Consider the following 26,397-nt stretch of genomic DNA (forward strand, 5'->3'; position numbering starts at 1 on the left):
GTTTTATTTCTGTTTTTTTGACATGTTTAGTGTTATGTTAAAAATCAGCCTTAATGCATTAAAAGCACCAACAGAGACAATTATTACGGGAAGGGGCAAATAACTTCAGTAGGTCAATCATTTTGTGATATTTTAGTGTGTCTACTACATCAAATTTGTCATTGGGAATGGCAGGAGAGACTTATCATAGTAGGGGAAACTGAAGTTTAACCAGTTTAGCTATCTTCACAGAGTCAGAATGCAGGCAGGGGATAAGGGAAGAGCATTTGCTTAGGGGTGAGTGCAGTATGTGAGAATAGGCTGCAACTTAATTAAAAATAAAAAGTAAACCTCTCCGATGAACCTCAGGTGGATCCTTTTACCAACTAACCAGAAGGTCTAAGCCTTTCAATGCCTGGATAAAGTAGGATTAACGTGCACTTCTGGATGCTCCTTCCATTTTTTTCCTGTGCATGTTGCACTCTGGCTCCTACTGCTAGCATAGAAACCTCAATTTGAATGTTTGTTTAAACAGCCTCCCACTTGTTTTGAATAGGAACACTGGGCATGTCCACCTCACAAATGAATCAGGCATGCACGTGTATGCACAAGGCCTTCACCAGACCTCCAGCTGCCAACACCTGTTTTTCAGATGCAAAACGGGCAGTTGCAGTTGAAGAATCTCTGCTTCTCTGCCTCCTCTCCCCACCCATGTTTAACATAAGTATTAAACTATGTTCCATTTCTGGATTAACTTAGACAGCTGAACAAATTTGCTGCATGCAAGACTAGGTCACGAGGAGCATGGTGGTGTAAATTCAGTGCCTCAACTACTCTACTTACTCTGTTTACCTCATTCATTTGAGATTTCAGTTGTGTTTGCTGGTCCCCTTAACAATGATGCAACTATAAATTAAATTTCAAGTCGTTCTCCTCTTTCGCTTGTTCATTTAGCTGAGATTAATCTCTGTATTTTCCGTTTTCTGCTGCACTAGTATTTTAGTTTGTGAGATAGCAGCCAACTGTTGCATTGCATTTGTCTTTCAGAGTCGCAGGATGTCTTTCAGCCACTGAGGTACTTTTGAAGTGTAGTTACTGTTGTAATGTAGGAAATGCAACAGCCAATTTACAGTCAGCAAAGGCCACAAAGAGCATTGAGATAATGGCCACCTGATTTCTTTCAGTGATGTTGTTTGAAGGATAAATGTTGGCCAGGAAACCAAAGAATGCGGCAGAGTTTACCCTGGTAACACAGTTTTTGATGTTTTCTGGTCATGGTTGAAGACCTATTCCTGCTGCTCAATAATCCTGTGTGACATCCAAAAGATCACCCAGCACACAATGAAATCAGATTGAGCACATGATAGGAAAAATAATGGCACTAAAGACTGACAATTCCCCAGGATCTGATAGCTGTTAGAAGAAATTAATGAATTAACCATAGCCCAAATTACTCTTGATTCAGGAATTGTCCCTTAGATTGCAAAATTGCAAATGTAACTCCATTATTAAAGAAAGGTTTGAGAGGGAAAAAAGGAAATTATAGACCCATTAGTCTAACATCTGTTGTGGGGAAATTATTGGAATCAATAGCTAAAGACAAAGTGTTTGAGCACCCAGAGAAATTTTAAACTGATTAGAGAGAGCTAACGAGGTTTTGTAATAGGCTAGGTTATGCCTAATAAACCTAGTTGAATTTTTTTGAGGAAGAAGCTAAAATAGTAGAAAGGAAATGTCTATGGATGTAGTTCTATGAATTCTAGAAGGCATTTGGTGAGATTCCACATAACAGACTGTTGGTTAAAATTAAAAGTCATGGAATTGAAGGCAAATTATTCACCTGGTTAGGATATCTGTTAAAGTGGCTGGAGACAGATAGTAGGGATTTAATTCAATTGGAAGGAAGTGACTAGTGGTCACGAGTGACGAGTCCAGCAAGGATCAGTGCTGAGGCCTCAATCATTCACTATATTTATCAATGACCTGAATAATGTAATAAAGAACCATATCCAAGTTTGCCAAAGACATAAAGATTGGAGGCATGGTAAGTAGTGTAGGTGGGAGCATAAAATTATAAGGTAGCATTGATACATTAAGTGAGCGGGCAAAGCTGTGGTAAATGGATTTCAACATGGGTATGTGTGAGGTCATTTATTTTGGACCTTAAAAAAGGATAGATGTGAGTACTTTTTAAATTAGGAAAAGCTAGGTAATGTGGAGTTCCAAGCAGATTTTAGGGGTTCATGTACAAAAGTCCAATGGAATGATAGCCTTTATAACTCAAGGGCCGAAATAGAAAGGGAAGAAGGTTTGCTATACTTATACAAAGCCCTGGGGTAAACCACATTTGGAGTTCAGGGCGCTGCATTTTAGCAAAGGGATATTGGTCTTAGAAGGGCTGCAGAGCAGATTCACTGGAATGTGACTGGATTACAAATGTTAGATTATAAAGAGAGATGGCACAAACGAGGCTTTATTTCCTGGAATGTAGGTGACTAAGGGGTGGTTTAAAATTTGCAGGATTTTGGGAAGATTGACGGAGTAGATAGAGAGGAACTTTTCTGCTGGTGGGTTGGTCCAAGGGTTGACATTTCAATTTTTTAATAAAAGCAAAATACTGCGGATGCTGGAAATATGAAATCACTGGTGAGCCTACCAGCAGCAAACACGGGAGAAAAATACCCTGTGATTGGAGGAGCAGCTCCTTGCAGGTCTTTCACTTCCACTTACCTGTATTTTGAACAGACTATTGGACAACCCTGGGTCTAGGACAAGGGACATAAACTTAAAATTAGAGCCAAGCCATTCAGGAGAGAAATTAACACTTCTTCATGCAAAGTGTGGTGGAAAAGTGTAGAACTCTCTCCCACAAAAAGCAGTAGATGCCAGCTGAATTAATAACTTTATTATGAAGGTAGATTTTTGTTAGGCAAGGGTATTAAGGGATATGGAGCCAAGGTGGGTGGATGGATTATACAAATCAGCCATTATTATATTGAGTGGCAGAACAGACTTGAAGGGTTGATTGGCTACTCCTGTTCCTAAACCAAATTAAGCACACAAGGACACCAGATTGAGTGTCGAGTAAAACCAAAACTAACATCAGGCCTAGCCTTCGTGAATCCCCTTCCTTTCCTATCCCCAATGCTATATGTGTAGGTGCTATGTAGGTGTTTGCAGAATATTGGTATGCCTCTTCAGTAGCATTGCAAGAGACATGCGGGGGCATGTGCAGCGCAATATGTCAGTAGCAAAAGGAAGAATTGTCTAGCCTTTACTTTGATGTTTTATTCCTGGAACTTTTTTGTAGCATTTACTCTATATAAAGAGTGACAAGGTAGCAAAAAATACATGCGCCAGGTCGTAATGCTTGTGGCTTTGAGTCACGATGATGTTTTAAATTTAAACGCAGCTTACGTGCTTGAGTTCAGCTGCAGAGTACGTTTGTGGAAAATAGGCTGAACCCATCATCCACTGCAGACACAGTTTCTTATAAACCAATACAGAAATAGGAAACTACACCAGAGTGCACTTTAACATTAAAGGAGCACCATTGACAGCAGATATACTGTAATCCTGCTACCTATGCCACTTTGCAATATAGAGAACTCAATATTTGAAGACCCAAATTATATCATAACTCTCAAACTGCCACAAGGTCTACATTTAAGATTAAACATTTGTGGTTATTCTGTCCATTTTGAAATGAGAATTACAATACAAGAACAGGTTGTTCAACCCAATCAGTATGTGTTTGCTGGTTATCTCTCCATGAGTGGTAGGCCTAATCCCACGTGCTCGCCCTGTTCCAATAACCATTTCTCTACATTTCCTTCAACTAGCCATCTAAAATTTTCTAATCTCAAAATTAGTTGTAGGCCAGTTAGGAGAAAAATCAAGAGGCACTTCTTCACGTGACGAACTAGAAATCTCTCCCCCAAAAGGCCATGGATATTGGTGGTTCATAGGAGCCTTCATAAGTGGAATTGATAGATTTTTGTTGGGTTAAAGGTGACAAAGGACATGCAGCAAATATTGGTAAATGGAGTTGAGGTTCAACAACATTCTGTGCTTATATAGTGCCTTTTACGTAGTAAAGCACCAAAGCGAGGTCACAGGAGAGTTATCAAGCAAAATTTGACAGTAAGCTATATCAGGAGATACTGGAACAGATGATCAAGTGTTTGATCGAATAGTTAGGTTTTAAGGAAGGCCTTGTAAAATCGTAGAATGGCAACAGCACAGTTGGAGCACATTTGACCCATTGTGTTCATGCCAACTCTCTGCATAAGTCTCTCTCTCCCGCCTGCAAATATTTTCTCTTCAAAAAGAAATTGGATGATTATCTGAAATCCACAATTGAATCTGCCTCCACCACACTCTTGGGCAGTGCATTTAAGATGCCAACTGCATAATGTGTTTAAAAAAAATGTTTTTCTCATGTGGTCTTTGGTTCTTTTGCCATTCATCTTAAAGGATGGTGGGGAGGTTTAGAGAGGTAATTTCAGAGATTAGAAGCTTAGCAGCTGAAGGCATGACCTTCAATGATAGAGTGATTAAAATTAGGGATGTGTGAAAGGCCAGGTATGGAGGAGCACAGTGAATCTCGCAGGGTTGTGGGGCAGGGGTATGTTACAGAGAAAGGTTGAGATGAGGCCATGGAGGGATTTGGAAACAAGGATAAGAATCTTAAAACTGAGGCCTTGCTAGACTGGGAGATAGTGTAGCATATGGGGGTGATAGGTGAATGGGATGGCACAATTTAGGATATAGGTAATAAAGTTTTGGGGTGGAAGCTGGGAGGACTATGAGGAGAATAATGTTGAATTAAGGGGAAGGGATTGACCTGGGTTTCAACAGCGGATGTAGGAGCAGAGTTGGACAATGTTACAGAGTTGGGAGGAGGCAATCTTGGTTCTGCAGCAGATATGTGGAGATGATTGCTAGGGAGAGGGATAGAGTCGGTGGGTAGGGAACTGAAGACAGTGGCATCAATCTTTGCAATATTTAATTGGAGAAAGTTTCTACTCATTCAGTATTGGATGCCAGATAAGTGTGATAAATCAGAGATGATGGGAGGGATGGAGAGAGGTGGTGATGCAGTAGAGCTGAGCATTGTCAGCTGTACACATGAATCTTTGTGATAGAAAGAGAGAATGTCCAAGTGGGATCAAAAGCAATCTATTTGGTTGGAGTTGAGAAACAATAGAGGAGCTGTTACACTACTTGGTGTATTTTATAAGACTCTGAATAGTAGGAAGGAAATGGAAGAGCAGGTTCGCAAATAAATTACTGAAGTGCAAGAACTATAGAATAGTGATAATAAGATACTTTAACTATCCCAACATTGAATAGGGCAGTGATTGTTTTAAGGGCAGAGAAGGGGAGGAATTTCTGAAGTGTGTTTGGGAGAATGTTCTTGGTCAGTATGTTTCTTGCCCAATGAGGAAGGAGACACTGCTAGATCTAGTCCTGGGGTATGAAATAGATCAACTGGAGAATGTCCCTGTTGGGGAGCATCTCGGCAGTAGTGATCATTGTAATAAATAAGATTTAAATTAGTTATGTAAAAGGACAAGGGACAATCTTGAATAAAAAATATTTAACCAGAGAAAGATAATTTCAGCAAATTGAGGATGAATCTGGTCCAGGCAAATTGGAGTCAAAGACTAATGGCAGAAATGTAATGGAGCAATGGGAGGCCTTAAAGAGAAGATGGTTCAGGCACAATCTAGATGTATATCCAGAAGGGAGAAAGGGTGGGCAACAGAAGTCAGAGATCCCTGGATGGCAAAGGAGTTAGACAGTAGAATGAAACAGAAAAAATGTATCTGACATCTGTCAGCAAGATAACAAGGAAAAATCAGACTGAATATAAAAAGTACAGATAAATATAAAAGGAAATAAAAGCGACTAAGAGACAGGACAAGAATAGATTGGTGATTAATATAAATAGAATCTAGAGATCTTCTGTAAGCATATTATCAATAAAAGGATTGTCAGAGGAGCAGTGGGGTCAATTAAGGGCCAAAATGAAGATCTGTTGGTGGAGGCAGAAGGCATGGCTGAGATACTAAATGAGCACTTTGCATCGGTATTTAGCAGTGAAGAGAATTTTACTGAGGTTTTGGTAAATGAGGAGGATGTTGGGATACTGGATGCGATAAAAATAGAGGAGGTACTACAAAGTTTGGCTGTACTTAAAGTTTAATAAGTCACCCACTCCAGATGGGATCTTATGCTAGGCTGCTAAGGGAAGTAAGGAGGTTCTGGCCACAATCTTCCAATTCTCCTTAGGTACAAGGGTGCCAAAGGACTGGAGGATTGCAGGTGTTGCACCCTTGTTCAGAAACAGGGTGAAGGGTAAACCTGGTGATCACAGGCAAGTCAATTTAATACTGGTTGTGGGGAAGCTTTTAGAAACAACAAACCAGGGGAAAATTAGCAATCACGTGGAGATGTGTGGACGAATAGAGGAAAGCCAGAACAGATTGGTTATGGGCAAATTATGTTTGACTAGCTTATTATGATAATTTATGGAGTACAACTTGTTTGACCTGATGTTTCAACTATTCAGTAAATCCCCAATTGTGAATTATCTGATAAATCATTTAGTTCGCACTGGGCTCAACTATCAGGCGAGAGCGAACACTTCAGGTGGTAAACTCAAAAGATTTATTAACAATTAAAAAGTAGAAAGGTAACAAGAAGACAAAGTTCCAATTAACAGTAAAAGGAATAAAGTTTAACTTAACAACTAAACAGACTTCTCACGGCTTCCTCAGTTGATCAAGCCGAAGGCATGATGTGATGTTAACCCTCTGGTCTGTTGTGGACAGTAGATCTTTCGGAATCCTGTCTAGGACACTCAGAAGATGAATAGCATGGTAGCAAAGATGGCTTCCTTGAAGCCTTCATTTTACCCCTCAACTTGTATTTTCTTATCTGGAATTAGCCTTAGCCTAACTGTCAAACAATAATTAGTTAACTTAACTGTCTGTTTATTCATAATTGGTTCCTGACACATGTGAACATCTTTCCATACAGTGATGCTACTCAGAATGTTTCAGTGTCTGATTTTTGTATAATACTTGAATAATGCCTTACTCTTTACCCATCTTAATGTGACCCCTGCCCCCGCCAAGGTCATGAAGGCTTCAACTTAGCATACCTTGTCTTTCTAGACTAGCTTGAGAAACATCATTTTACAATGCACAGTCTCATAATGTACAATTAGTATACAGTATTTAAAATTAAAATTGTGTTATTATAAAACATTACAGACTTTCTCTTACAGGTTATATGTCCAGCTTTTACCAATACATCTATTGATTAATTACTTATCCTTCAACTGTTTCACAATGGAAACTCACTACTTTGTTCAATCATTCCTGGCTGGTTTCCAATCATGCAGAAACTGGTTAGTTTTAAAATGTCTCCTGGATTAGTTCAAAATGGTTTCTTGACTATGTTAGTTTACTATGTAAAAAATGTATTGAATCAGACTACGAAGTGTTCAAGTCACACTAAAATTATTGATTTTTAAACTGCCAACAAACGGGATTGAGTTTTTGATGCGATAACAGAGAGGGTGAATGAGGCAGCGCAGTTGATGTTCTATATATGGGCTCTCAAAAGGTGTTTGATAGAATACCACGTATCAGACTTGTTGGCAACAATTGAAGTCCATGGGTTAAAAGGGGCAGTAACAATATGGATATAAAGTTGACAAAGGGATAGAAAACAGTTGTTGTGAATGGCTGATTTTTGGACTGGAGCCAGGTATACACTGGATTGTAGGGTTCAGTACTAAGATATATCTGTTTTTGATATATGTTAGTAAATTGGACTTTGGTTGCAGAACACACAATTTTGAAATTTGCAGATGACATAAAACTTGGAAATGTTGTAAACAGTGAGAAAGTTAGCAATGGACTTCAAGAGGATATAGACAGGCTGGTGGAATGGACACGTAGTTATATACAACGCTAGTTCAGCTGGTGTATTGAGTTCAATTTTAGACGCAACATTCTTGAAAGGGCATGAAGGCTTTGAAAAGGGTGTAGAAGAGATTTACTAGATTGATTCCAGGGATGAGCAGTTAACAGTTATGTGGAGAAGCTGGAGTTGTTCTCCTTAGAGTAGAAAAGACTAAGAGGCTTAGATAGAATAAATAAAGAGAATTTTTTTTTCCCAATGGTTGTAGGGATGATAATGAGAGGGCATAGATTTAAAGTAATTGTCAAATAAAAGAGGCAATATAAGGGGTAAATGCACTGTCTGATAGAATGGTGGATGCTGTTTCAATATAACCTTCAAAAAGGAATTAAATGATTCTTTTTTATTTATTTGTTCATGATATGTGGGTGTCGCAGGCAAGGCCAGCATTTGTTGCCCTTGGGAAGGCGGTGGTGAGCTGCCTTCTTCAACTGCTACAGTCCATGTGGTGCAAATACTTCCACAGTGCTGTTGGGTAGGGAGTTCCAGAATTTTGACTCTGTGACGATGAAGGAATGGCGTTATGTTTCAAATCAGAATGGTGTGTGATTTGGAGGGAAACTTAAAATGGGTAGCATTCCCATGTGCCAGTTGCCCTTGTCCTTCTAAGTGGTAGGGGCCACAGGTTTGGGAAGTGCTGTCAATGGAATGCCACAGGGATCAGTGCTGGGGCCTCAATTATTTACAATATATATTAATGACTTAGATGAGGTAAGTGAATGTACTATAGCCAAGGTTGCGGACACAAAAATAGGTGGGAAGGCAAGTGGTGAGGATGACACAAGGAGTTTACAGAGGGATATGGACAGGTTAAGTGAGTGGGTAAAAACTTGGCAGGTGGAACATAATGCGAGAAAATGTGAGGTTATGCACTTTGACAGGAAGAATGGAGGAGCTGAATATTATTTAAATGGAGAAAGACTGCAGAAGGCTGCAGCACAGAGGGATTTGGGAGTCCTTGTGCATGAATCCCAAAAAGCTAACACACAAGTTCAACAGGTAATAGGGAAGGCAAATGGAATGTTGGCCTTTATTTCAAAGGGAATGGAGTGTAAAAAATAGGGAAGTCTTGCTAAAACTATACAAGGCATTGGTTAGACCACACCTAGAATACTGTGAACAATTTTGGTCCCCATATCTAAGGAAAAATATACTGGCATTGGAGGCAGTCCAGAGAAGGTTCACTAGGTTGATCCTGGGTATGGAGGGATTTTCTTATGAGGAGAGGCTGAGTACTCATTGGAGTTTAGAAGAATGAGAGACGACCTTATTGAAACATATAAGATTCTTAGGGGGCTTGACAGGGTAAATGCTGAGAGGTTGTTTCCCCTTGTGGGAGAGTCTAGGACCAGAGGGCATAATCTCAGAGTAAGCGGGTGCCCATTTAAAACAGAGATGAAGAGGAATTTCTTCTCTGAGGGTAGTCAATCTGTGGAATTCTTTACTGCAGAGGGCTGTAGAGGCTGGGTTGTTAAGTATGTTCAAGGCTGAGATAGACAGATTTTTAATCAGTAAGGGAATGAAGGGTTATGGGGAAAAGGCAGGAAAGTGGAGTTGAGGGTTACCAGATCAGCCATGATCTCATTGAATGGTGGAGCCGACGTGATGGGCCGAATGGCCTACTTCCGCTCTACGTCTTATGGACTTATGGTCAAAGAAATCTTGGCGAGTTGATGCATTGCATCTTGTAGATGGTACACACTGCAGCCATGATTTGCTGATGGTAGAGGGTGTGAATGTTTAAGGTGGTGGATAGGGTGCCAATCAAGCAGGTTTCTTTATTCTGGTTGATGTTGAGCTTCTTGAGTGTTTTTGGATTGTACTCAAATAGCTCCTTATGTGGCTTTGTCATACTTTGTTTTATAATACCCCTGTAAAAATCTTGGGACATTACTTAAAAGATGCTATATAAATATAAGTTATTGTTGTTACACTCATCAAGACTAGTAGAGAGTATTCCATCACACTGTTGATTTGTGCCTTGTAGTTGCTGGAAAGGCTTTGGGGAGTCAAGAGATGAATCACACGCCACAGAATACCCAGCTTCTGACCTGATCTTGTAACCATTGTATTTATGTGCCTGGTCCAGATATTTCAGGTTAATGGAGGCCTCCAGGATGTTGATATTGGGAGATTCGCCAAGGGAAGCATTGTTGAATCTTTATAGGAGGTGACTAGATTCTCTTTTGTTGCAGATGGTCATTGCCTGGTACTCGTGTGGCACGAATGTTGCTTGTCATTTATTGGCCTAAGCCTGAATGTTGTCCAGTGCTTGCTGCACGCAGCATGGACTGCCTCAGTATCTGAGGAGTTGTGAATGGAATGCATTCCAGGAAAGCTGGGCATAGATTTGGAAAGTGACAGCATGTTCACGGACTGTAGGGAGGAAAGGGAGGTTGGGGATGGGGTGATATTTTCCAAGGATGGAAGGGTCCAGAGTGGATGTTTTGAGGAGATCAGTGATGATGGCAGATTTGAATAGGAGGAGACAGTCCCTGAAGAGAGAGAGAGTGGTTAACAATATTGTCAGCTAATATGGGGACCAGGAATTCAAGGATGTTGGACGCTCAGATGGGGATAGGGTTGAGGGAGGAGGACATGGGCCTCATGCTCAAAATGAGCTCGGAGAATGCACAAGGAGAGATAGGAGAGAAACTAGACAAAGTTGCGAGTTCAGGGCTAGGGTAGGAGGAACTTTAGGGGAAATTTGGCTGGTGGCCTGGGAGAGGGAGGGAAGCAGCAGAGGAAGCTGAAGAGATGGTCTAAATCTTAGTGACAAAGAATGCCATGAGCTTCTCACACTTGTTGGAGATGAGGGTTGAGAAGGCAGAGAAGATTTGTTTAGGGATGTGGTTTGTGGAGGAGGATGAAGTTGCAGGTTATCTTTATTCCAGGAACATCCTGGAATGTAGCGAACAATTTTGACAGAGGAAAGCAATACCTTTGTGATCCAGCCAAGACTGACGATGAATGGCTGAACCTGCCGCACCACCATAAGTGGTTCAGATCTGTGCTCCTTGTACTTGGGAGCAGAGACGAGTGCCATACCAGATCAGCCATAATCTAATTGAATGGAGGTGTGGCAGGAGGGGCTGAATGGCCTACTCTTGTTTCTATATCTCTGCTTCCTATATCTCTATTTTCAACCATTATCTCCAGGAGTTGTAGGTCTCCATTCTCCAATGACCCTTGATCAGGAGCAGCAGCACTAGCCAAATGAAACAGATGAGAGTAACACGTGGAGGTTGAAGTTTCTGAACAGTGCACTGCTCAACATATGACCTATTTGCCTAGTTCTCTCTATCTCTGTATCTGTACATATCTGTATCTCTATATATAATTTGTCGTATCTCGGTTAACCTGATGTTGACCTTTGGTTTTATTGGAGAATGTGAGTCTTTGTTCATTGGACCTTTGTGTCACAGCCCTGTGTAGTGATCAGTTGAAAATAGGGTTCTTCTAAAAGCAGATGTTGTTGAATTTTAATTAGTGAGGACAAAACCTCATCTGCGTGTCTGTGTCTGATGCTTTAACCCTAATGCTTCAAATCACAATGAAAGACTGCTACAAGTTAATTATGCATATTGATATTGTAGCTAAAACAAAAATTGCTGGAAAAACTCAGCAGGTCTGACAGCATCTGTGGAGAGGAAGACAGAGTTAACGTTTCGAGTCCAGATGACTCTTCTTCAGAACTAAAGAGTAGAAATGCGGTGAAATATATACTGTTTAAGGGGGGGTGGAACAGGTGAAGCTGGACAGAAGGTCAGTGATAGATGGAGGCAAAGGAGAGATTGCAAAAGATGTCATAAACAAAAGGTCGGAGGGGTGCTGATAGTGTTGATACTGGATAAAGGAGGTGCTAATGGTGACATTAAGAGTAGAAAGCAGGATGAGCCAGTGACAAATGGCCCCAGTGGGTGTGTGGTGGGGGGAGGGGACGGTGTGGGAGCAAGGATCAAAATAGGTTAAAAGGTGGGGATAAAAGAATGGAAATAAATTTTAAAAATAATAATAGAAATAGGTGGGGAAAAATTGTATATATAAAAATTTAAAAATAAATATTTGAAAAAAGGGGTGAGGATGGAGGAGAGAGTTCATGATCTGAAGTTGTTGAACTCACTGTTAAGTCTGGAAGACTGTAAAGTGCCTAATCGGAAGATATGGTGCTGTTCCTCCAGTTTGCCTTGAGCTTCACTGGAACATTGCAGCAGGACGGACACGTGGGCATGAGAAATGGCAAGCGACTGGAAGGTCTGGGTCATGCTTGCAGACAGACCGAAGGTGTCACCATTAGCACCTCCTTTTGTTTATGACATCTTTTGCAATCTCTCCTTTGCCTCCACCTATCACTGGCCTTCTATCTAGTTTCACCTGCCCTACCTCCCTTATACAGTATATATTTCATCAGGTTTCCACTTCTCTTTAGTTCTGAAGAAGAGCCATCTGGACTCGAAACGTTAACTCTGTCTTTCTCTCCACGGATGCTGTCAGATCTGCTGAGTTTTTACAGCAATTTTTGTTTTTGTTCAGATTTCCAGTGTCTGCTGTATTTTGCTTTTACCTTGATATTATAGCTGTTGTTTGGGAAATGTGTGACAAAGATTTGTCCTTATCTACACGATCTTTTGCTTCAAAGGAAATGTCTGTGGCTATGCACCTCAGCACCTTCCGCTCTATTGCATATAGATTTGCAAACATAAACAGATTGCCTCTCCAAAATGCTTATGTATTATTGCATTGCAAAAAGCAGATAGCATAAAGGAAAAGAAAGAACTTGCATTTATGTTGCACCTTCCATGGCCTCAGGATGTCTCAAAAATGCTTTACATCCGATGAATTCCTTCTGAAGTGTAGTCAGTGTTGTAATGTAGTAACTATTACAATTAATTTGTGCACAGTAAGTCCCCACAAAGACCAATGAGTAATGTCCAGATAATCTATTTTTGGTGATCTTGATTGAGGGATAAATATTGGACAGGACACTGGGAGAGCTTCCCTTGTTTTTTTTTCAAAATAGTGCCATGGGATCTTTTGCATCTGTCCACCTAAGAGGGCAAACGGGGCCTCAGTTTAACATCTCATCCAAAAGATAGCATTGTCAACAGTGTAGCACTCCCTTTGTACTGTGCAGGAGTGTCATTCTTTATTTTTGTGCTCAATTCTTGGGGTGGGACTTGAACCCAAAACCTCCTGACTCAGAGGCAAGAGTGTTACCAGTTGAACCACAGCCTTTTTTTCATTCTTTCATGAGAGGGTCACTGGCAAGGCCAGTATTTGTTGCCCATCCTAATTGCCCTTGAAAAGGTGATGGTGAGCTGCCCTTCTTGAATTGCTGCAGCCTGTATTGTGTAGATACACTCGCAGTACTGTTGGGAGGGGAGTTCCAAGATTTTAACCCAGTGATGGTGAGGGAAGAGTGATATATTTCTAAGTCATGATGGTGTGTGGCTTGGAGGGGAACTTGCAGGTGGTGGTATTCCCCTGTGTCTGCTGTCCTTGTTTTTCTAGATGATAGAGATCGCAGGTTTGGTAGGTGCTGCAGTGCAATTATATATGGTATCTTGTATATGGTACACCCTTGCTGCCACTGTACATCAGTGGTGGAGGGAGTGAATGTTGAAGGTGGTGAATGGGATGCTGGTAAAGCAGGCTGCTTTGTCCTGGATGGTGTTGATTTTCTTGAGTGTTGTTGGAGCTGCATTTATCCAGGCAAGAGGAGAGTGTTCCAGCACACTGCTGATGTGTGCTTTATAGACGGTAGACAGGCTTTGGGGAGTCGGGAGGTTAGTTCCTCGCTGCAGAATTCCCAGCCTTTGACCAGCACTTGAAGTATTTATGTGGCTGGTCCAGATCAGTTTCCGGTCAATGGTAATCTCCAGGTAGTTGATGGTAAGGGGTTCAGTGATGGTAATACCATTAAATGTCAAGTGGAGATGGTTAGATTCTCTGGTTGGAGATAGTCATTGCCTGGAACTTGTGTAGCGTGAATGTTAATTGCCACTGATTAATTCAGGCCTGAATGTTGTCCAGGTCTTGAATCATGGCTGGCAGGAGTACGATCCACCTGGAATTCATTACCTTTACCACGGAATCATCTGTCTTTTGAACATTAGGAGCAATCTATCATGAGGCTAACGTACCAATTCCATTGTATTATTGGGGCAGGTGGACCTTAGTGTTGCTCTGCAGATACATTGTGCCTGCCAAGAATATTTAAGTGACCTATCCCTAAAGCAGGTGGCAAACTCCCATCCCACTGGATCTCCACTTCCTCGAAAGGGTTTGCCGGATTTTGGGGCTCTTATCTTTGCCAATGCAATTTGCTAACTGTGGGGAATCAAGTTAGCCCAGTGAAAAGCAGATCTGATGTATGCTGCAGAAATGTTTTGTGCCTCTTCATTGAAGTCTTTTTTTTTTAATGCAGATGTTACCAAACTTTAATACTTGGTGTATTGTGCTTTTGAGGAAGAATATTTGTACTATCAACGGTCACCGTTTGGTGTATATGTTTTATCTTTTAGCCAGACAAGGCATCATCAAAACTCATTATTTTTAAATCTTTGCATTTTAGATTATTAAATATCTGGTCTAAGAGTGAAATCTGACTGTTTAAAGCAGTTCATACAAAACTCTGCTGCCCATAGCTTAATCCACACTAATTCCTGCTCACCTAGCACTTGTGTTCTTTTTGACCTGCATTGGCTTTCGGTTCCCCAATGCTTCCAATTTAAAAGGATCATCTCAGTGTTCAAAGTCCTTTATGCCTTGACCTGCCCCATTTCTGTAATCTCCTCCAGCCCTACAACCCTCAGAACTCTCATGTTCCTCTGATTCTGGTCTCATGCCCATCGCCCACTTTCTTCCTCCCACCATTGGTGGGCGTGCCTTCAGCCAACTTGGCCTGAAGCTCTGGGACTCCCTCCCTAAATTCCTTATGGCTCTCTACTTCTGCCTCCTCCTTCAGGACGCTCCTTAAATTCCACCTCTTTGACCAAGCTTTGGGTCCATCTGCCAATAGCTCCTTATGTGATTGGCATTCACTTTTGCCTAATTATTGTGAAGCACCTTGTGATATGTTTCTAACTTCGAAGTGTTATATAAATACAAGTTGTTATTGATGCCTGAGGAGGTTGCTGGGCAGCATATTACTAGTAAACAATGGGAGCTCTTTTTTTCACTTTGAACATAATTTGCTAACCAATCTCTGCATCTTTGAAAGATGCAACAGCTAAAGGTACACAAAGTTTTCGATTGGGAATAATTTCTGTCTCAGTTTCTGAAACTCTTCTCCAACATTGATTTCAGCTTTGGATTTTCATCCATAAATCTCTCTACGTCTCTCTCCTTTTTAAAACCCACCTAAAACCTACTTCTTTGACCATCCTTGGTCATCACTTGGTCCTTTGGCTTGGCATCAATTTTGAATCATTACTCTCCTTTGAAGCACTTTGGACTTATCTTAAAGCCACTATATAAATGCAAGTTGCTGCTGATTGTGTGTTGGGTTTGCATTGAGCACTGCCTAGATATAATCCATACATACACTGTCTTGCAGGAAATAACTTAGAGGGATATTTTATGTAATATCCTGATAGACACTTTTTCACAGCACAAGCATTATCACGTTGCAGTTGGATCACAATATAATTCAAACTGGAGTATAACTGGACTTCTATGTGTGATTGGATTCAGTATGGCCTCTGATTGGCCAGCAGCTCTTGATGGGCGGGACTTCTGTCCCCAGGGTCCTTGATCCCAGGGGAGGGCCTGGGCTGGCCTGTCAAGTGCCTGACTGGCACATTTGCTCTTCCCAAAAAGAGGCTCAATGAGTGTCTTGCCAGTTCTCCAACCAGTGGCCGAGATCCACATTGCCTCCCCAAGATTCTACCTATAATGTATTAACCTGCAGCCCTCTTCCCTCAAAACACTGTGTATGCTAGATAGATTTTATTTTAAAGGACATGGAACTAAGGCAGGTAAATGGGGTTGAGGTGCAGATCAGCCATGATTCAACTAGGTGGTGAAGCTGGCTTGAGGGGCTGAAACACTACTACTGTTCCTAATCTCGGTGTTAAATGCATTTCAGCCTTTCATGGCCATTGTGTCAACTAAATTGGTTAGTAGTTTAAGTTGCCTTTTTTTGCTCAACGTGAAAGCATTTTTAATGTGTTTTAAATTCTTTTTCTTGTAGGTGCTTTGGACACCTAAAGTATTATCGAATGGAGTGGAGTTTTCAATGACGAGCGCTGATGGTGAAGAAGGATATCCTGGAGAGTTGAAAGTCTGGGTGACGTATATTCTTGATGGAGCAGTACTGGCTATTAATTACAAGGCCCAGACCACCAAGACCACTCCAATAAACCTGACCAACCACTCCTATTTCAATCTAGCAGGGCATGTAAGATCAATTGTTTTTACCGGTTCACAGCTTAAAGATAGGTCTACCCACTGTTTATTACTGGAGTAAGTGGAATGAAGATAAAGTCCAAGATGATTTTAATAAGTCAAACCTTTCATTCATAAGCCATTGAGTTTCCTTCACTTCATTTTGTCCATCTGTTTGGTTTCATCTGAATTTCAGGACACAGTATTTTTGGAGGTGGAGGTGACCAGAAATCCTGGGGTCAGTGAGGCCCTATCAAATTTAACGGAGGGCCTCATTATTATTTTCTTCTTCCATTCCTCATCCAGCAACCATCCAGATTAACAGCTGGCTGGCTGTGGGCAGGAAAGCCAGTGGCAGGAGGCCGCAGCTGGAAATAGTCCTCTGCAGTTGGAATGGGTTTGGGCTTGTTGGGAGTCTTTTCACACTCGTTAGACACCAAGGTGGTGTAATATTCTTAATATAAATGTGTAAAATGCCTATGCCAAATTTTGAGTAACTGATTATCATTCAATTATCAAACATTTGTCAGAGCCAGGCAATCGGGAGAGAGGGAGGGAATGACTGGGATCGGGACAATGGGAGAGGGAGGGGGTTTCAGAGCCCATCAATGTTGAGGGTTGGAATTAAAGTTTGGTGGCTGGCTGGATGGGAAGGGTTGGATGATCGCAGCAGTGAGGAGAGGTCGCAGTCAGCAGGAGAGAGGCCAAAGGTTTGTTCGAGAGGCCTGGAAGAGCACTCCTGCTCATGAGATGTGCCCTAAAAAGCCCTTACCTCCTGGAGCTGGCTTCTCCTGTCTCCATTTAGCAGCTGAGTATTCTGAACCGTGGGGAGCCTAACCAGCAGCTACTAAATTTAGATCACGTACCCAGCTGCACTGTGGGAGTTTGACTTAATATGATAATTAAGTGCCCTGCCTCTCTAGGACAGTACATGCTTGGCTCGAAAACCACTGTCATAAAACTGGCAACAAGCAGATTGAGGATGTGTTCTTCAACTTCTAATTTTGGACCCTGACCACCTTCTGCTTGATGTGAGTCATACAGCAAAGAAGAAGGCCATTTGGCCCATCCTGCTTGCGCCATTCTTGAAAGAGCTATCCAATTAGTACCACTCTCTTCTTTCCCCTTACCTTAGAATTATTTTCCTTTTCAAGTATTCATTCAATTCCTTTTTTAAAGTTACTATTAAATCTGCTTCCAGCACCTTTTCAGGCAGTGCATTCTAGATCATAACTTGCTGAGTAAAAGAAAATTCTCTTTATTTCCTCATGTTGTTTTGCATTATACACTCAATCAGTGTCCTGTCATTATCCAACCCTTGCCATTGGAACTAGTTTCTCCTTCATTACTCTATGAAAACCCTTCTTAATTTGAGCACTTTCTGAATCTCCCTTTAACTGTCTCTGTTCCATGGAAAACACATCCAACTTCTCTAATCTCTTTCCACTTAACTGAAGTTCCTCATCCCTGCCACTACTTCACCCATATCCAGCCTGGAACATTATTGGGGAAATGTGGTGGCTGAAGTTGCTGGCCCTTCCATGTACTCCTGCTGTATTTGGCTTTGGGTATATCCTCACCACAAAGAGCACAGTGGTTCAAGAAGAAGACTCACCATCCTCTTTTCAAGGGAAACTAGAGATGGGCAATGAATAATGGCCTTGCTAGCAATACCCATTTTCCAAGAATCTATTTTTTAAAATGCTGTGTGCTAGAGGAACAGGTAATTAGACTGGGGTCATGGATAGTTGGGGCCTGGTCTAGCATCAGAGTATCCGAGATGACCACTTGGCAAAACACTTGCTTTGGCATTTTTTTATTGCAGTTCACTGCTGTTGCAACTAGTTTGAATCATAGGGTTGGAGCGTGGTGACAAGCATATGTGTTTGTTTCACAGTTCCGAACGTGCTAAGAATTCATGTAAAAGGGAACAAGGCAAGGTTCTCTCCAAATATGACGTTTTCTGTTAGTTTTCAAACAGATCCTTGTGGTGAAGCAGGTTTCTGAGAATAGAATAAATATTATGTTACTTTCGTGTTATAGAGTTGGAAAGGACAGAGAGTTGAGGATAGGAAGAACAAGGGATCGTGAATTGGTCCCTTTGCTGCTGCTTTAGCATTGCCAGAGCCCACCAGACCACTTAAAAGGGTCGAAGAAGGGAGTCTCTGGGGGGGCATTTCTGTGCCATCAGGACTGTTGTGACCTGAGTGAGAGAGATATACACCTTATTGGAGTTAACCATGTGCAGGGACTTCGAATGGAATACAGCTGCTGGTGTATGTGACTCGAGGGCTGATTGGGTGGGAAGTGAGAGATCCTACAAAATGGAGCCTGAGTTGGAAAGACTGAGATTGCCTGTTGTGTCACATGTATGCGGGAAGTAATGCAAGGGCTTTGTAACTTTGTTGTATCGACTATTTTAAAAATTGACTTTTTGTTTGAAATATCCTTCGCCAGGTAATTAGTGGTTGAATTATATTGGTTTTAGTTGGTTTGTTACAGTAAAAGATTTAAAAAGTGAAATCTTGTTCAACAGTTTTCTTTCTGTTGGCTTCATGGGAGTTCCTTTCTTTTAAAAGTTATCGGTCCCTGCGGGGACTATAAGAGTACAATGAATACTATGAGGTCACCTACAGAGGGCGGGAGCATCCAAGCCAGGAATGTGGTCTGGACCTCTGGAAAACTGTAATTATTTTTGAGATACAATTTATATTTCATCCACCTATAAAAGTACCGTAGACTTGGTAGGGGCAGTTTCCTTTTGGGTTTGGGGGCCCCTGAAACCAGCTCTCTGCTCAGTAACCTCTGTTGGAAAAGTTGCTTGCCACCAAAGGTGGAAGAAAGAAAAAAATTGCATTTATATATCTTTTATGACCACCTGAGGACAGATGGGGGCTCTGTTTAACATCTCATCCAAAATTCGGTGACTCTGGAAGTGCAGCACCCCCTCAGTACTACATTGGGATTGTTAGTCCTGATTTGGTGCTCAATTCTCTGGAGTGGGGTTCAAGCCTTCTGACTCAAAGGCAGAATGCGACCAACTGAATCATGGCTGATACCTAATAATTTAACTTTTTTGCAGCTGGTTGCATTAAACAGTGACCATGCATTTTTTTTAAAAAAGGCATAGTCAGTGCTGAGAACATGTCACAAGATCACTTGCTGCTGCCCAGTAGTGAAGCTAATGAACCATTAATCAGTGAATGATATTGTAATCAGCATTCAAGAAGACGTTCCATGAGATCTCTGAAATTTGATGAAGAGACAAGCATTCATCACAAGTTTAAATTTATCTGCTGGAAATGTGGACTTTAATGATTGTGTTCCCCTGCCCCATCGATATTTTATTGATTGACTTTCCTCTCGCTCTTTCCATTATTGTTGGCTCTCGTTTCTTTGCCTGTCCTGACTTCCCCCTTTTCAGTGGCTGCATGGTCTGCTCACAAACTGTTGCCAGCACTGTCCATAACTGGGCCTAGGGGATGGCCAGGTGTGTATGGACCTGACCATTTCTCCTGATTATTCCCTTCCCCTGGCTGGGAAACACCACCACGTCCAATGGGTACACCCCAAGTATGACCCACTTAAATCAGGAACTGAAGCCCTCAGTTGCATTCACTCCATGGCATTGAGTCCAGAAATTGTAGGTTTTACTTATTCTTGCATCTGATGAAACATTTTTGCATTTCTATTCCAAATACACCAGGCAAATTGTAAATACTCTATTCCTGGTAGAACAGCAACTTGCATTTCTATAGTGCCTTTAATGTAGCAAACAATAACTTGCATTTATATGGCACCTCTTAACATAGTCCCAGGATGTTCCACAGGAATGTAATCGGAATATAATTCACACCGAATCAAAGAAAATTACATTAGGAACCATGACCAAGCACTTTGTTGGAGAGATAGGTTTTAAGGAAAATCTTAAAAGGAGAGAAAGTGGAGAGGTGAAGTTTAGGGAGGAAATTTGGGACCTTCACGCCTGAAGGCACAGCTAGGTGGGGTGAAGGTAGTCGGATGTGCAAAAGCCCAGAATTGGACGGATAGTGAGTTCTGATCAGAGCTAAGGTAAGATGTGACCACGGAAGATTTTGTACACCTGGGTGAAATATTGTAAGGAAGTAGTTCTAACATTAACAGTTTCACCTTTTTCTCTTTCCATTTAGGGATTCCCTAACATCTATGACCATAAGGTTTCTATAGAAGCAAATAGCTACCTGCCAGTCGATCTGACATCAATTCCAACTGGTAAGGATATGCATGTTATTTTGTTTATATTTTAGTCATATGAGGAATTGCAAGCAAAATAACAGTAATCCCAGTGTTTTAGGTGACAACATTTAAAAAATATATCCATTCATGAGATGTGGCAGGCCTTTATATCTAGAGGACTAGAATACAAGGGGATGGAAGTCATGCTTCAACTATAACATAGTTATAGGATGGTAGAAGTTTGTAACTCTTCTGCAAATGGCAATTGATACTCAATCAATTGTTAATTTTAAATCTGAGATTGATAGATTTTTGATGGCCAAATGTATTAAAGGATATTAGGCCAATGTGGATACATAGAGTTAGGCCACAGATTAGCTATGATCTTATTGAATGTTGGAACAGGCTCAAGGGGCTAAATGGCCTACTCCTGTTCCTATGTTATCAAAGGAGGGGAATGTATGAATACTGAATTTACATTGAGTGAAACTGGAGAGATGTAACTGCCCCAACTCAGTGGAGTTTGGCTGTGTCTTTTGCTTACTAAGCACTTGGTTGGTTCAACAAATATTCCACCCATTTATATCTCCATTTTGTTGCTTCTACATGATGTAAGACTAGGGAAGGGGAACCATATTTAAGAGGTAAGCCTTGAGATACTGAGGCTAATTCCATTGGAGCAGAGAAGACTAAAAAGAGATTTGATAGAGTTTTAGAAAACTTCTGAAGTGTTTTGATGGGATGCATAGAGAAAGACTATTTGCTTTAATTGGGATTCATTGATGAGGGGTCATCAATTTAAAATTATTATCCAAAGAGTGAGGAGCGTGTTTCGGATTGATTTCTTTATGTGGAGAGTTATTGGAATGCAAAATGCATTAGCACAGTAGGTAGTTGAGACCATGACTGTTGCCTCTTTTAAGGGAAAAATGGATGAAGCAGAGGAAGATACAGAGCAATAAGGTGAGTGCAGGGCAGTGGGAGTAGTTTTTGATTGCAAAGGACCAGCATATACATGATGGAATGAATGACATCCTTCTGTACTGTAAATTTCTGTTTTTAATGCATGTCAGTAATGCACTGTAACATGTGTATATGAAAAAGAGTACAATAAGGAAATATTGGGCAGAATTTTGCCCTTGGTGGGTGGGCCGGCAGCCGAACTCTGCCGCTGAAACGGGGCCTGCCGCCATTTTGAGTGGGCGGGGCAATTAAGGCCCGCCCAGCGGCCCGCCCGACAGGAAGCGCTATGTGCTTCCTGTGCGGAGGGGAAGGGATTCCCCAACTGTCAAAGTGCGCTCTTTCGTGCACGTGCGTGAAAGAGCGCACTGCTCCCTGAGACTAAGTGCTGTCTCAGGGAGATTACTGACAGGTAAAAAAAACTCCAAAAATAGAAAAATATTAAAATTATTAACATGTCCCCCTCATGTGACAATGTCACACGAGTTGGGACATGTTAATAAGAACCACATAAACTTTATGAAACTTTTTAAAAACGGACATGAAACCTCATCCCACCAGTGGATGAGATTTCATGTATTATCAGAAGCCCGCTGGGGCTCCTGGCCTGCCCGCCAGCCTTAAGGTTGGACGGGCAGGTCTTTAACAATCTTAATTAGCCTGTCAATGGCCTCAATTGGCCATTGACAGGTTGGCGGGCGGACAGCTGATTTCACTGTCCACCCGCCTTCCTGAAAATTTAAAGGGACCGGGATGACGTCAGGGGTTCCTCCCAACATCATCCCGTGTCATTTTCCCATTGGCGAGTGGGCCCCGCCCCCAAATCGCCGACGGGAAAATCCTGGCCATTGTGTGGGAAGGTGTTCCTTTAATCTTACATTAACAGTAAATTGTTTAGTGAAGCATATAATTTTTAACTTTACTTGTACTCCTTATTTCCTGGGTCACTGTCACCCTTGTAAGGCTAGGCAAAACATTGATATCTGATGCCAAATGTAAAATTAACTATAGAAACATAGAAAACTTACAGAACAGAAGGAGGCCACTCGGCCCATTGTGTCTGTGTCCGCTGAAAAAGAACTATCCAACCTAATCCCACTTTCTAGCTCTTGGTCCATAGCTTTATAAGTTACAGGGCTTTGTGCATATCCAACTAATTTTTAAATGTCATAAAGTCATATGGCGGAATTTCCCGAGCCCGCTGGTGGTTGGTGTGATAGGTGACGTGCACGGAAAATATGGTGCAACCTGCTTCACGATAGCGTGAAGGCAGGTCACGATCTTATGCTCAGCCCGCCAACGGCGGGTCGTGTTTACCGCCAAACGGTCGGCGGGGAGCTAATTGTAATACATTAGCATATAATTAAATGGCCATTCTGCCAGGCTCTTGGAAACCCGCCGTATCGCCCATCCACGTCAGCGGGAAAGCACACCGACGTGTTTCACAACAGCACACAGGTGACGTGTGCTTGGCGGCCTTCACTTTGGGGGAACTGAGGTGAGTGAACAGCAGCGTTCCCCACAGCTCGCCTGCTGTTTACAGGCCTCAGGAGCACCGGGGGGGTGGGGGCAACTGATGCCCAGCCTCGGAGGCGACTGCTAAGGTGGGGGGGTGTCCGTGGGCAAGTGCTGGCCAGCCTTGGAGGCTACCATTGATGGGGGGTGGGGGGGCGGGGTGTCAAGTACTGCCCTGGCGCTGCATCCCGTGCACGGGCAATTGAGGTGGGGGGCAGGGTAAGTGAGGGAAGTGGCCATGCATCAGGGACACTTGTATAAACTGACCATGCCTCTGCAACTGAGACAGATCAGGCGCAGCCACAGTGATATGATTGGGGTCGGGCTCCTAGCCTGCCCGCCCCTGGAAGCAAATCAGAGGCACCAAAGGGCCACCAAGCGCTCCAGACCTTTACCCCCCACCCCCCCACCCCCAAACATCCCCCACACCCGGCACAGACTTCGAGTCTGCCACCACTTTATTGGACCGCAGGGCAGTTGGGCTGCACACGTTGTACAATCTCCTCACCAACGCTGTCCATGTAGCAGTCACTGTGCTCACAGCCCCTTGCAATCTCAGCATCCCGGTTTGGTCCAGTGACCCCCCGTGTCGCAGGTTGACAGGGCAGCCATGCAGCGCGCTCATCTCTGGCCATCCGAGGGGTGATCAGCACTCTCCAGGAAGCATTAAGGGGCGGTCACACAGGGCCCGGAGAGGTGCTAAGTATAGACATGGTAACCACATCTCTCTCTCTCTTTCTTGCTGCAGGAGGACCACGCCAGGATCATGGACCCTGGTGATCTAGCTGTATGCCTGATGGCCTACAGACACCATAGAAGACGGAGGAGGGAGCGACTGAGGCACCTGGCTGCGCAAAGGCAGGAGCAGCAACCTCAGGAAGAAGGGGTAGCAGGGGTTCCCGCACATGCTGCCCAGGAGCGACAGCGAGCCGTGGCTGGTCAGCGCCTAGAGACACCCAGAGCCTATATACGCCGCCTGCCGTTCCTCCAGATGACTGAGAACCAGTGTCGCCAATGACTGCGCATGTCTAGGGACCTGGTGGTTCACATCTGCCACTTACTGCAGGACTTGGCGCCAAGGGGCATGGAGAGCAACCACTGCCAGTGGCTGTGAGAGTGACCACAGCGCTCAATTTCTATGCCAGTGGCTCCTTTCAGGACTCCACAGGTGACCTCTTGGGATTTCACAATCTGCCACCCACAAATGCATCCATGAGGTCACGGATGCCACCTTCACGAGGGCACACAACTTTGTGCATTTCGCCTGGGACCGGGACAGCCAGGATGCAATTCCCACAGATACAGGGTGCGATTGACTGCACTCATGTGGCGCTCAGGTTTCCGTTGCTACGCTCGGTGGTCTTCATCAACCACAAGGGTTTCCAGTCCTGAACTTGCAGCTGGTATGGGACCACCAGAAACGCATCCTGCAGGTAAGCGCACAGTTTCCAGGGAGTGTGCACGACGCCTACATCCTCAGTCGCTCGCAGATCCCTGCAGTCTTCCAGGGTCCACAGAGGCTGCAGGGTTGGCTCCTCGGGGACAAGGGCTACCCACAGAGGCCGTGGCTGATGACAACCGTGTGGCGGCCTCAGACTGCAGCAGAGCGACAGTATAATAATGCTCATGCAACAGCTCGCAACTTGATGGAGCAAACCATCGGGATTCTGAAGATGCGGTTCCGATGCCTGGACTGGTCTGGTGGAGCCCTATAATACAGTCCGGAGAGGGTGTCACGCATCATCATCGTCTGCTGTCCCGTTACAACTTGGCACTGCAACGGGGGGAGGAGCTGGCTGAGGAGGAGATGGAGGAGCTGGAGGTCTCCTCCGATGAGGAGGACACCGCCAGGGATGAAGGTGAGGGGGGTCCTCAGTGGTGACGATGACGGGGATGAGGCTGTTGCACTGGCTAGACAAGGCAGGCACGCTCGGGGGGGCCCCCATAGCTGCCAGATTTGTGGAGGATGATGACGCCATGCAGTGAGGTGATCCCATAGATCCTCACATCGCAGTTGTCAACGTTTGACTCCAGTCTGGCTTATGGCAGCGCCAATACCCTCTGTGAGAATGCTCCTGTTGTGGAGATGCAGTGGAGGCACTAATGGTCGCTTGATTGCAGTGAGGACACTCCATAGATCTCCACATAGCCTCTGAGAATGTCTGACTTCTGTCTGGCCGAGGGCAGCTCGCTTGCGCTGCATGATCAGGGCCATCTCAGAGACGCAGCCATGAAACCTTAGATGCATCTGATGCTGTGTCCGCTTTCAGCACCTCAACCCTTCAGGAGCTGGTGCACAGCATCACTAGTCGCAGATGTTGGTGTGATGGGGGCCAGCCCCACCTTACAGGTGCTGAGAGCACAAAGAGAGAATGAGAGAACCTTGTGGTGCCTGCCCACTACATTCTGGCAGCAATGACCAGCACTGAGGTGCAGGCATCAGTAATGTTTCCAGGGAGTGAGAGGCTGGACCATCACTGTGGTCTGAAGGCTGCACAGAGCACAGGGAAGAGGCCCTGGACTGAGACACCTGCCTTTTATCTTGTATAGAAAGGTTTCACATCTGAGTGACAAGAACACTGCTCATCAGAACAAGGAGCCATAGGCAGGGGGACATTCTTGGGAGTTTATTGACAATAGTGAACAGTATGTACAAGTGATCAATACCCGCGCGCAGGCTGTGCAACTACTTTTACTTAACTTTCCTAACCTTGCAGCTACGTCTTGGTGCTCTCCGGACATCCACAGCAGAGGTGGAGGCAGCCTGCTGACTGTGACGCCCTGTCTGTGATGACTTTGATAGGGGTCCTCTGGAGGGTCGAGACTTGGAGGGCCCCAGCCTGCTTTCAGGGTCCTGCTGTGTGGCAGTGGCACCCTCGGCCTGTGAAGATGGAGCTGCAGAGGTCACAGGAAGGGGGGAATTCAGATGGGCCAGTCACTCCCAGAGACAGCTGCATGGATGGCCCCAGAGTGTTCATCCTGCTGATCCTCCTCCCTATGGGTGCCCGAGGGCCCCTGGCTGACTCCGTGAAGGGGTAGCTGGAGTGCGATTGAGCTGCCCAGCGCCCCTCTCGTGTACACACTGTTAGAGTTCAACTATGACATCAGCGATGGAGTTCAGCCCGTGCAGCAGTGCAGGAGCAACATCCTGGACCAAGGTCTCCATGGCAGCTACCATCCTGCCAGTGTTAACCTCGGTGCGTTGCAATGCCGGCACTATCACCTCCAGCCTGAAGACGGACGGACTCCTCCATCGTGCCTTGCAATCTGAGGAGTGAAGCGGACATCCCTTCCTGATGTTACCGAGCTTGCCTTTGCAGCTTCAGCAACTGTGACATGACC

General features: G+C 43.6%; 1 protein-coding gene across 1 annotated transcript in view; it reads left to right on the top strand.

Moving 5' to 3' along the window:
• galm (galactose mutarotase) overlaps window positions 1-26,397 on the top strand; it is a 50,462-nt gene that overhangs the window by 5,229 nt on the left and 18,836 nt on the right. The window contains exons 3-4 of the mRNA XM_078556665.1: window positions 16,172-16,378; window positions 20,535-20,616. Coding sequence (XP_078412791.1) covers window positions 16,172-16,378; window positions 20,535-20,616 — 289 coding nt within the window. The remainder of the gene's footprint in view (window positions 1-16,171; window positions 16,379-20,534; window positions 20,617-26,397) is intronic.

Source organism: Cetorhinus maximus, chromosome 14, assembly GCF_964194155.1.
Source record: "Cetorhinus maximus chromosome 14, sCetMax3.hap1.1, whole genome shotgun sequence".
NCBI classification, from domain to species: Eukaryota; Metazoa; Chordata; class Chondrichthyes; order Lamniformes; family Cetorhinidae; genus Cetorhinus; species Cetorhinus maximus.